This window comes from Lycorma delicatula, chromosome 8, assembly GCF_047948215.1.
Source record: "Lycorma delicatula isolate Av1 chromosome 8, ASM4794821v1, whole genome shotgun sequence".
Lineage (NCBI taxonomy): Eukaryota > Metazoa > Arthropoda > Insecta > Hemiptera > Fulgoridae > Lycorma > Lycorma delicatula.
The window spans coordinates 53,867,046-53,880,516 of record NC_134462.1 but is presented as its reverse complement, the minus strand read 5'-3'; the positions used below and the strand labels follow the sequence as shown (position 1 = coordinate 53,880,516).

The 13,471-nt window shown below is 28.6% G+C and overlaps 1 protein-coding gene across 1 annotated transcript; it reads left to right on the top strand.

Annotated features, from left to right (window-relative positions):
• The first annotated feature begins 4,649 nt into the window (after positions 1 to 4,649).
• LOC142328790 (uncharacterized) lies at positions 4,650 to 13,125 on the top strand. Its single transcript, XM_075372825.1, has 2 exons — positions 4,650 to 4,837; positions 7,400 to 13,125. The coding sequence occupies exon 2, from the start codon at positions 7,483 to 7,485 to the stop codon at positions 8,338 to 8,340; it is 858 nt and encodes a 285-aa protein (XP_075228940.1). The 5' UTR covers positions 4,650 to 4,837; positions 7,400 to 7,482; the 3' UTR covers positions 8,341 to 13,125.
• The last annotated feature ends 346 nt before the right edge of the window (positions 13,126 to 13,471 follow it).

Genomic DNA, 13,471 nt, shown 5'->3' with positions numbered 1-13,471 from the left:
TACTCACCGGGTTTGCACGGAAAGCGCCTGTAGCATATCCGATTCCGTTGTTATGAATTACATCTAACTTTCTTAGATGCGTATACTTCTAAAAAATTGCTTTATTTACGTGGACAAAATACGAAATTAACTTTTAGAAGTTAATACTATTTGAATTTAATCATGAGAAGTTTGGTTATTTCATAAAGTTATTTTCGAATTTTATTTAATATAAACTTGATAAATGAAATAAAATTAAATCAATTTACTATATCCATTACATTTTTTTACCAAATTTTCCGAAAAAGTTGTTTTTTTATTGCAGTCTTTGCGCACTGTTTTAGAATCCCTTTAAAATAGGACTGTGATGAGATGATGTGTGCTTGTACACACGTATCCGCCAGCTGTGCTCATATTTGTTTACCGAACGCAAAAAATAGCATAGTGATTCATCTTAATAAAATATTATTATGATAGTTAACCAATACTCGATAAACAACAGTTCAATAATATCGCTGAAACAATTCTTCTTTTTTATTTTCTTTAAAAAAAAATTAAGTGACTTCTTTTTCAAGCTCAACTGGTAATCTCGTTAAATACTTGATTCTTTCTCGCATTAAACAAACCTCTAAATGTATAATAATAAAATTAAAAATCAATCTTTCGTCCAGTTTGGTTATAATATAATTGTAATTTTATGGATGTTTACATATTTTAATTTGTTTTATGAAACCTTTCATTTTTGTAAAGAAAAATTTTGTCATTTCATTATGTAAAAAAATAATATCATTTCATTTCACTTGCAATGAAGCAATGAAACGAGAAACATCCTAAATTCGTTTGGAAACATAAATAAAACGGGCGATTCTGTAATTAGAACACAGTAGTTGTTTCGTAGATGGGATGTTTATCGCGCAACATCACGTGGGATGCTGTGAATACAATAAACTAGGCCCGGCATCCCGTGTTGTAAAGGAGAACAGATCTTAGCGGGTAGCCCGCTAAGGAAAGTCACACTACATGAATTTCGAAGCACATGATGCTTGTAAAGGTTTCCCCTCCGACGACGAAAAAAAAGAAGACTAATGTAACTAAACATTACCAATATAAAATTATGATTTTCAACAGGAAAAGAGTATTCGAGTCGCTATTAATATTTTTAACTGATGAAACTTCATTATGTTAAATGAGGTTCATTTTCATCTTCCCGGGTGTGTGAACAGTTTTTTTACTATTGTTTTTTTATTGTTATTTGCAATTTTAACAAATAACAATCCTTATCAGCGTTATGAGAGGTCTTTTCATTATGAATGTGGCAACAGTTTAGTACGTTTTGTAATTTCAAAGTGATAGGCCTATATTTTTTTGAAGAGACGGGTAAGCAGTTTCCGTAACTTCAGTTAATTATGTGAAAATGTTTAAAAGCTTCCTCCTACGCTTGTCGTAAAATTAATTTTGCAACCATTTAGATTACAATTAGAATGTTAATGAATATTTCGTGAGAAATGTTTCCGAAACATATTTTTATTTTTAAGAAATGGTGACCTATCTTGAGCTCTCCGCTTCTCAAAACCGTCAACACATAAATATTTTCTCTGGGGCTAACTGAAAATGAAAACCTACATCGGTAGGCCATGCTCATTAGTTTTGAAGCTCTATTAGTAAGAAACAGCGGCAATACTAAACGATGTTTACATAGATGCGTGCGAAATGTGATAATCATTTACTGAACGTAATTTAAAAACTAAATTAACCTTAGAATATTAATTTTAAAATGAAAACTTCCAGTAATTTTGCTTTAAAGTGCGTATAAAACTTTATGTTATTATAAATTTCTAATTTCCTTTATTAATTTCACAACAGTCTGATTTTTTTTCTGGCATTCAGAACATCAGAAATTTGAATGCTATAAAGAATAGCGGGATAAATTCTTGCGGTTTTCATTTCTTTTAAAATGCTAAAAAACCCCGACAGCAAAGTTGTATTACTTTCCTGGCATTGGTTATTTATTCTTATTTAGTGGAAAAATTTACCTCTTTTCTTATTTAAGAAAAAGTTACCTTAGATTTCTTTTTTGGGGTAGCGGTAATTTATGAAGTATTATTTTTAAATTATCATATGTTAAAATAAACCGAAAAAAGTTTTAAAAAATTGAAAAAATACTATATTTTTTTATTTTTCGGCTCCCTACATCGAAAATCACCTTCCAAGAAAATTCTTTGATTTTTCTACGTTTACTTTGTTAAATGGAAGGAAAAAAACCTCTGGAAAATGTTTAACCAAGAAAAAGTTACCGAAGATTTCTTCTTTTTTGGTGAGGGCGAAATTAAAATTTTATTTTAATATTATTATTATTATTATAAGTTTATTATTTAAACTTTTAATATTATTAAAAGAAACAAAAAAAGGGTTTTAAAAAATTCAAAAAATCGTTATTTTTAAACTTTGATCGGCTCCCCCACTCCCAGTAGTGCCCCAAGTTTTTTTTGGGGTCACTTGCACTACTGCTATGTCTAGTAAGACAAAAAAAATTGGTTAAAAATAAGCAATAAATAAAAAGTTTTTTTTATTCAATTTTTTGGAAAGGGGAAATTTTGGGGTAAATTTTTTTTAAAATGGTAAGATAACCATGCACTCATGTACCAATCTTAATAAAAAGTGGGGTTATGTTTGCAAAATTTTGAAAAGATTGATCGCTTAAACCTCCCCCCCCATCTCATGAAGATATTAACCCCAAAACTTTACCAACTAATTGTCCCATATACACAAGTCTCTGTACAAAATTTCATCAGAATCAGTCTCCTTAAAGGTTATTAAAGTACAAACATGGTAACATATGGATGAACATTACTCCCAACATTTTTTGTTTTTTTGAGATCCCTGGGACATGAAACATCAAGAAATGCAAAAAAAACCCCAAACCTCATTTTTTGACTGATTACCATACTTTCCTTCTCGTACCATAGCTCTAGAGCTATGATGCCAGGAAAGTAAAAATGTTTATTTTTGTTTAAATAAAGTTTTAATAAAATAGTTTAATAATGAAAAGACTTTAATTTGGTTCATAAGATAATTTGAAAAATCCCGTGGGAACTCCCTGTGAGGCTAGAGTGGTGAGGTATGTGAGCACCTCGTGGGAGGCTAGACCAATTATCACCATCAACTAGTAACAAGGGGCTGCCCCTAGGATGCTGTTTTGGGAGGTGCAATAGGGTGCTCTTATAATATCTCTGCAAACTATTGTCCGCTTTTCAAAATTCGAATGGGATATTTGTTAGTAGGTTAAAGGCTAATTTTTGTATGAATAAGGTATATTCTCAATCTAACAGATCACGATTATTCGGAAATGTTTTTATATCTTTGTAAATAATCGTCTGATTTTCAAAATTCAAACGGGATATTCCTAGAAAATATAAAATCATGATGGAACCAAACCAGAACAAAAGCAGATATGTTGGTCAGCATTGATTTTTTCAGCAGTCGTGTTCTTTAATTTTTAATATTTATCTCTTGTTTTTTTATACATTCTATTATTTTCTGAAACCTGATAGCTTACACCATCTGAAGGAATATACACTGAAAAATGGAGATTTCAACTTTTCTTGATAAAAAAGAGTAAAACATGTGATTGTCGCCTGTGCCATCTGACTAAATATAGCCGAAACATAATTTAATTTTAATAAAATCACATTAAGTTGACTTGCTGTCAAGAATAAAAATAGAGTTTCATTTGCGTTATGAGAAATATTAAAAACATGTCAATTAATGAATATTTAAGAGTGAAAATAGCTTTTATATAAGAAAAAAATGCATAGCAAATCGGTATTACAATTCTCATGTTACTGTATGTTTTTATGGAGAACGAAAACTCGCGATCTTTCGCAAAAAGCTGAGATGATTGGGATGACTTTCGTACGAAAAGTATTAATTGTAATCTAAAAAAGAAAACTATTTCGGATTCATGATTTGTGGCAGGACAATACCAAAAATGAATATAACAAATTATACTTAGTTAAGAGAAAAAGTTGAAAAAATTTAGTTTATTACAGAATTCATTAAAAAATATTGACTATTCTGTAGGCTATTAAAATTAAGACGATCAACAAACTTGAGAAAATGCGTCGATATTGCAGAAAAATATAGTTGCTTTTAGGTAACATTAAGAAATAAATTAATTATAGCCTTTTACAGCTATAATAGATTACTGGTAGCAACAACAATCTTTAAATTGTTTTTTCTTTAGAAAAAAACAAACTCGTTTGCTACTTGACAGTCGGTCGGTTGCTGTAAACCTACTCCACCGGTAACTGTTAATAACAAATTACAGTTCGAAAGGTACTGTTTGAACGTTGACGGGTAGCATTTTAAAAATTTTGTGCAAGGTAAAACAGATAAAATTTTAATTCTATTTGAAGCATTTTTTATGTTACATATGTCAAAAATTATGGATTAATATAACAGGATTTTTTTAACCATAGACTAGATACATCAACCTTATACATTTGTAATGATGTTAATATCAATTTCACTGAAGAAAAGAAAAATAATTTGAACATTGCGTAAATTCTTCAGTTGGTTATTTAGATGAAAATTAATTTTCTGGCTTGTTATTTAAATCGATTTTTTACATTATGTCGATTATATCGGAAATACACATCAGTATCTAGGTTCAATATCTATTGAAAATACAGTAATCGTAATGTGTCGTTTATACTTTGAAAAAGCTATTTGTTTCTTATGAAAGCGGGTTGTTTGGCAATTTTTGTGGTAGTGATTGATATTTAATGATTATCGTGAAATAATATACAAATTTATTATTTAATCATAATGGACTGTTTTTTTGTATATAGATTATCAGGTACCGGTGAACTAAGTTAACAACATAACCTATAATGTGACATCATCATTATTGTTAGACGCGTATTATGTTAATTTTTATGATAATAATTATTAAATCCTTATCTTGGTGTCAATGACATGAAATAAGATAAAATGTCTTTGCTATGGGGCTACACCTCCCTTGATAATGCATTAAAAGTTTAAATATTGCCAAAAATTAAATATATATATATATATTTATATAATAGCTTTAATTTATATTTCATTACAGACGGCATGAAATTACGCAAATTTTGAAATTAATTATTTGAAATTCCTCTGAATTACGAAATCTTTGTTTAAAATAGTGCGTCATTCACAAACATAACTGATGTATGAATAATCAATATATTTATCCGTTTATGTTATGGAGTATCATAAAAAAAGTCACCTTAAGTGTACAATTTAAAAGTTCAGATATTAATTTTTGTTTTATAAATTTAATGTTAAAAATGAATTTCTTCTTCTTCTTACCCTTCACATGTTTAGGACACAGCTTGTTATGTCATTCTATCTGAACTGGCCTACTATACATCTACTCTTTGGCCTACCTTGACTTCTCACATCTGCCAGCCGGTATTCATAAAATTTTCTGGGAATTGAAGACATGGTCATACACTGTACATGATTTTACCATTCTCTTTGATACTCCTCAACCCTACTACTCAGATTATATACATCAAGTTCCCTATGTATATATGAGTTTTCTCAATTTTTTCATCGATATCCACTTCTCGCTTTTATGATAGTTACATCCCAAAAATTTGAATTCATTCACCTGTTCGATAGATCTAACCTGTAACACAATATTGGACCTCAAAGGACCCCATAACTCTGGCTTTATCCAGTGAAATACCAAAATTAAATTATCTACCCACCTTAGATTTATAATGAGTGCTTTTTGTGCAATCTCTTCCTCATCAGTAACAGTAACCTGATCATCCATAAACAACATCATCAGGAGACCAGGCCCCTCCATCCATATGCATAGTATAGTAATCTAGTAATCCATTCAATCCATGTGAATAATTTCATCTATATATAAATAAATAAAATAGTTGACACACTACATTCCTGATGGAAGTTCCTGAAAAATTAATATAAGTAATTTATCAAGGCTGAAATTAGTCTGTGACATTTAATCTTAGAAATAGTATTTTCTTTATATTTGAAGTATAATTTTAATACAGTTTTGTTTCAATTTAGTTGCCATTTCGAGGAGCATTGAATGATTGTATGAACAGTTTTTGTTTTTAATTTTTTTAACGGTATTTGAGGAATTGTTTTGAAATGTATTATTTTATGGTCTTCTTAGGCATGACTAGCATAATGATATTTCACTTGTCAACTTGTGCTTTTTCTACGCCTTAAAAATATAGCTGCCAAATTGTGATTGAATCCAATATAAGATCTTAATTTTTTTAAATTAAAGTTTTAGTTGACAGATAATAAAATAAATCACTCTGCAGTAGGTGTAAATCTCTTAACACAGTAATGATAAAGTATTAGTAGTGAACATTACATAATATTTAATTTTTTTGTGCAGAGTTTAGATCAGAATAACTATTAAGAGCCTTAGTTGTTAAGCCATTAATTTGCTGTGTTAAAGAATATTCATTAAATTGATGGAGAATTCCATAAATATTTAAAAAATTTAATCTGGCAAGAACACACTGACATTTTAGTGGAAATGTAAAGAATATTATAGATATCCAATAGAATTTTATGTGAAAAATTGTTCTGAAATTATTTTAACTATCTTTGTGTTGATTATTACTAATAAAAGATATGTACCAAGAAAATGATATACCTTTTTGATAGTGAAGAAGAAAGAAACTGAATTTGATTTCTGCCTTTTAACTTTTAAGAGTTGGGAGTAGCAGTGGTTTATACATATATTTCATTGAAAGGATAAAGAAGAAGCATGTATACAATAAATATTTTTAAAACGGGTGTTCCGTACATTTATTTTATTGTTGAATAAATTGATACCCTGTGCAGTGATTCTTCTTTAACATTGGTGTCTTATTTTCATTACAAAATACTGGAAAAACGTGCTGCAATATGCTCAAAAAATAAATTTAGTTTCATATTTTGTTAATTTTCAAATTAATGAAATTGTTCTCTCGCAGGCTTTTTAGATATAATTGTCAACATCTTCACCAGTGGAATTCTGTCAGCTCTGACAGGTGATAGAAAAATAGTTCCATTGAACTAAAAGTTAGTCAGTTTAATAATTTTCAAGGTATTATCTATCTTGCTGTTTAACAAATTCAGTTTAAGTTTAATAATAACAGAACATCAATCATTTACTAAATATAGTATCTGTAATTAGTTTGTTTATTATCCTACTTTAGATTACTGTTAAGGAAATTTCTGCTGTAGTTTAACACAGAAGTAATGGAGAAGTTGTTACTTGTTATAATATAGTACTTAATCCACCTACTTGTGCTCAGTAAGTAAAATAGTATATTATTATATATTTGTTTATGATTTTTGTGTTCAGTTATTTAAAACTAATATATATTGATTTTTTTTTCAGATGAGATGTCATATGAATATATTTTTTAAAGAAGTAAGAATGATATATTAATTAATATTTTTTGTAAAACAAAATTATTCATTATGGAAATTAAAACAACAGGCTCAGAAATATCATCTAGTATATGTAATTCAGAAGAAAAAAAATCAAAAGATTATAACATTAATAGTAGTTATGTTCAATGTAAAATATGTAATAAATTATTTAAATGTAAAAAATATTTATCTAAACATCATAAAATACATGAAAATTTAAAATCATTTGACTGTGAAGTATGTTTGAAACAATTTAAGGAAAAAGGTAATCTTAAAACACATGAAAGAATTCATAATAATGAAAAACCGTTTGTTTGTACTATTTGTAAGAAATCCTTTACTCAGTCTGGTCATTTAAAAACGCATCTTAAAATACATGATAATGTCAAATTATATCTTTGTAGTGTCTGTGGTAAGATGTTTCATCAAAAAGATAATCTTATGGTACATTATAGAATTCATGATAATAAAAAATCAAATTGTATTTATTGTACTAAATCATTCAATCATGATTATGATTTAAATAAGCATATACGTCGAGTACATTTGAATGAAAATTCTGGGGTTTGTCATATATGCGGTAAAATGTTTAATGATATAGGTAATTTAAATAAGCATCTGAAGTTGCATAATGAGGATAAATTATTTTTCTGTGTTATTTGTATGAAAAAGTTCAGTACCAAAAGTGATTTTAAAAAACATTCACGATTACATACTGATTTTAGACCATTTTATTGTAATATTTGCAGTAAAACTTTTAATGAAAGTGGTAATCTTAAAGCTCATATAAAATCTCATATGAATTATAAACCACATTTTTGTAAAATCTGTTGTAAGTGTTTTACTAGAAAGGATTATCTTGCAAAACATGTGGCTTTACATTTTTCAAGTATCAATTTACAGTAGATTGTATAAACTGAAATGTATGATTCTTTAAAACTGTTTGCCGAAATAAAAAAACTATTTGAAATTACAAAAGTAATTATAAGCCTAATTTATAAAAGTAAAAAAAAATTACAATTTTTGGATTACAGTGTTTTTTTTGGTGAGTTTTTCAGTGTGTATAGTAGAGTTTCTTGTTTTTTCATAGTTTGGAAATACTGGGGGTGATAGTTTTTCTGAGATACTTGAATTTGCTGACTAGAGATTTAATTGTTGTTGATTTGAATACATTTGGGAAAGAATAAATAAACAATAGTCAAAAAGCTCTGAAATTTATTACTTTGTTTTTTTTTTTATTTATGCAGTGATTTTCAAAATAAAAGTACATTTTCAGAAAATTTTGTAAAGCCAATATGTATGTAGTATTTTACACAAATTTATCCCAGAGTTATTTTTTTCTGTTTTGAAACTCAAAGAAATATATTTGTTTAAAAATTTATATATATGAAATGTTTTTTGCTTCGGAACTATTCATCTATTATTGTGATTCTTATGAAAGTGTTTTTATTTCACTTTGGTTCTGATTCAGTTTTTTTTAGAAAGCTGATAATTCAGTACATAATGAAATATCATGCATAGGAAAATGATATGGAAATTTTCTAGTGTTTGTACAATACCAAGCCTCACCGAGATTCAAACCTGGGACCTTCCAGATGAAATATTATTACCGTCATTGAGGTCAGCATAAAAATTTTGTTCAGGCTATAAAAATGACAACAGATTGTAATTAATGTAGTAGCTCTTCAGAAATGTAGATTTATAAAAATTAAGAAATATTATAATTGTTACAAGAAAATGGAGATCAGGTATAGGTTAGTTTCTATAAATTTTATTTTTATTTCACTTGTAGTAAGGGACTAGATTTTTGTGGAAAGACAAAATTCCTTTTCAAGGTGTTGCCCATTCAATAAAATTTTATGAAAATAAAAATAAATTGTTCTTCCAAAAGATCATTGCTCATTGTGTTGCCTACAATACAATATGTGTGCAGCTCCTTCTTTGATGTTTTGTTTTTATAGATTTAATGCATTTGTAAGTTTCATGTTGCTCACGTTTCTGTTACTATGGTTGTACTTCATATAGTTAAAGTTTACATGTTACAGTTAATATTTTCTTCCTTTTCTTTATTTTTATGAGGTTAATTCTATTGTGTGCAGTATTTGTATTAGTTCTTTGTATCTGTAGGTAACTATGCATTCTGTATATCCAATGTAGTATTTTCTACAATTATAATTTAGGTATGGAGTTGAATTGGAGCTGATAAAATGATACACAGCTGATCATTTTATCAGCTGTGTGATCTTATATATTTTGCTAATGGTGTTGAACAAACTTTTTCGTTTCTGTGTTGCGTTATTAATCCTTGTTTGCAAGGAGTGTTTTCAAACCACCTTTCAAACCTTTCTGCATTTTTTTTAGTATGTTGTCTAGTAAGTTTTGTTTAGCAGGCAATAACCTATGTCAGATAATTTATTTCATTGAGCTCTTTGTATTGATGCTCTTCATATGTTAAAAAACACATGTACTGTAAGTACATAGTTGTATATACTACACTAACCCAGTATTGTAAGTATATATGTCAATATAGTTGCATTTAGTTTAATGCTCATTTATTGATATTGAATAAATGGTTTTTAAAATTGTTTATTCTAAATTCTCCTCTTAAATTTATTAAATTATTCTTGAAAATACTTTTAATTTTTTTATACTATACAGTAAAATATAATCAGTATGTATCAAAGTTGGTTATAATCTTAATAAACAATATTTTTTTATATCCATTTTAAACATCATGTAGAAACTAATACAGGTTTATTTTTATGTTTTTTAACCTTTGTTATGTATCTTTATTAAATAATTCTTTGCTAAAATAGCTGTGATCTACACAAGCTAAATTTTAATATTTATACTTTGTTTAGTGCAGGGACTATATATTATATTAGGGACTTATATATATATATATAAATGGTTTTTGGACTTATTCCTGGTAAATGTGTGTATTTGACAACTGTCATTATCTTTTGTTTAGTATATTGTTTACAATAATCACTTTATTGAAGCTATTTATTGTATTATTACATTCTTTTAGATAAGAGATGTCCATTTTATTATTTTGTTTGCACATTACTAATTTTACTCTAATCTAAAATTTATATTTTTCTGATTTTCAATTGTTACATATTTCCTATATTAGTTATTTAATAAATATTTATGATTGTCTTCTAGCCTAGATAAATTTGTTGCTAACAGCCTTAATAAAACATAATTTGTTTAGGCCTATAAGATCTTACATGTTTTATCATTAAAAAATATAAAAATAAGACATTTTGTGATACTCAACCCACCACTTGGGCAAGTTCTAGCTTCATTACTGATGAAATTAGATGCAATGTGATGCAACAGGACCCAAATGTGTTTATTTCGGTTTGAATTTCCGAGTATTTTGGTTGTTTTGTTGCAAAATATTTTTTTATTCTGTGATGTACTTTGGTCAGTGAAATTCAATTAATAATGTGATTACAAGACTTTAGAACTGCAATGATGCGTGCATATTGCCTGTTGAATAAATAACAAAATTTGCCAATATTGTGAACAGTATAAAAAACAGTTCTGAACTAAATTAATAATCTTCATTTCCCCAAGTAGTTCTTTTTTTAATATGTAAACAACATTAGTGTATAGGTAGCAAAGTGCTGTTAGGCCTCTTAATAAATATATTATATTCAAAAGTACTACAGCCAATTTATATATACACAAACAGATTCGTAGATTATAGTGGTTTCCAGAGCCACAGAGATAGATTATAGCAGTTCCCAGAGTGTGCACCTCAGTACAATTTTCATAATTTTATTCCCGTTTTAAATTCAATGTTATGAATTTTTTCAATTACTTTTTTTGTGATCTAAAATGTATTTTATTTTTTTCTTAATCCATGCAAAAAATTAATGGCAATTTTGCAAAGTGTACTTGTTAGAATTTGACACAGGACCCATGGGAAAAAAATTTATTTTAATCATAAAATTTCAGCCAGGGGACCAAGAATTGAAAAAGTTTGGGAACCACTGAAATACACATTTTTTTATCGTATTTTAACTACATGCAGCTAGGAAATGTTTAACTATAACCAGCTGGGTAGGGGAACCTATTAGTATACTCTTATCCACATTAGAACTTAAGTGCTGCTTCCATTGTCAAATTTAATTTAAATTGTCAAAGGTGAATCAAAAATAATTTTGCTATTCTATGCAGCAAGCAGTTCCAAGCTGGATGGTGGAGTGGGGGGTTAATGTTCGGTCTGCTAGAGAGGGTGAACTGCCTTGGTTAGCTCCTCCACTCGGTTCTGTTGTCAGTACAGCCATGAGTAAGCAAGAGGTTCTGTCATCAGTTGCACAACATATAATCATAAAGATTTTTAACTAATGAAGGAGTTAAACCTGTAGAAATTTTGACCCATTTAAAAGTACAGTTTGGGGACACTACACTGTCCCAGAACCAAATTTATACATGGGTCAGACAATTTAAGGGCAGGCGAGAAAGTCATGATCGATACCCAAGTCAAATCTCACAGCTGACAACATCTGTGCCATTCGATAGCTGATTGAAGGTGATTGCCAGTTCACTGTTGAAGAAATCACATCTGAAGTGGGTATCAGCTATGGGAGTGCTCAATCCATTATCACTGATCATCTTGGCTTTAGAAAAATTAGTGCTTGATGGGTTTCAAGGTTGTTAACAAAAAAAAACAGGTCAGGTTGGAAATCTGTGAGAGACTTCTGAATTAATTTTGGGAAAAGGGATGATTGTTTGAGGCGTAATTATCACATGTGACAAGGTATGGGTCCATCATTATACTCCAGAATCAAAAATGGTGAGTAAGTAGTGGCTAAGGAAGGATGAGGGCTGCACAGTGAAGGCCAAAACCCGTCTTATCAGCCAGAAAAGTTTTTGTAACTTTTATTTTGACTCAGGGGGAGTTTTATTCATTGATTTTCTCCTGCAATCAATGAACTGTAAATGCGGCTTACAGATGCTACAGTCGACAAAAGCTGCTGTATGCTCATAAGAGATGTCATCCTTCTCCATGACAATGCCAAGCCACACTCCATGATCTTGACAAGAGATAAATTAAAAAAATACTCTAGGAAACCCTTGACCGCCCTCCCAGAGATAGTCCACATTTGTCTCTCTGTAACTATGTTCTGTTTTCGCCCTTGAAAGAATCATTTGGAGGGAATGATTCGAAAACAATGAAGACCAAGGAACACGTGCACAATTGGTTGATGACTTATCCTCAAACTTTTTATGAATAAAGAATATTCAAGCTTTCAAATCATTGGCAAAAGTGTGTAGATCGTGCAGATGACTATATAGAGAAATGAAGGTATAAATTGTACAAATTTATTTAAAAAAATTATATTTGATTCACCCTTGTAATTAGTGAAAAATTTCATAGTTATGGTTCAATTTATTTTTAATTTATCTATTAAAATTATAATTATTAATTATATGTCTGGAATTTGTTAAATACTAAATTGTGTGATTATAATAACTGATTGGTGCTAATTAAAGATATATTTAGGTTTAAGAAGTTAAAAAAATTGTCTATTGAAAGTGTCTAAATTACCTGCCATTAAATGCAGGAATTACATTTTTATAAAGCATACAGAAAGTGATATTTTTAAAAAATAACTTTTTTACTGCTATATTATCAGATATATTGATTTATTATTTACTGTTGTATTAATTAGTTCTGTGATATTTTTAAATAAATTTTTCTTTATTTGTATTTTATTTCATCTATTGCACAAAATTTCTTCACTGTAGATTATTCTACAGTTAACCATAGATATCTATGAGATGCACATAAAAGAGTAACTTGTCGATATCTATAAATTTTTCTAACTACTCTTGAATGGCAATGTGTGTTAAATATATTACCATTGTAGTATGTTCTCTAGATCCTTGTCTCGGTCGCTTAAATCATTATCAGAATGTGATGATACATTCCTTTACTACAGAGGCCAAATTCTCAAAACTTTTCACAGTATTTTACTTTCCTGGCTGTAGTGATATATTCAGCTACAGCTATAACAAG

Excerpts from the sequence above, each read along its gene's own strand:
- LOC142328790 (XM_075372825.1), top strand. The coding sequence starts at position 7,483 with ATGGAAATTAAAACAACAGGCTCAGAAATATCATCTAGTATATGTAAT.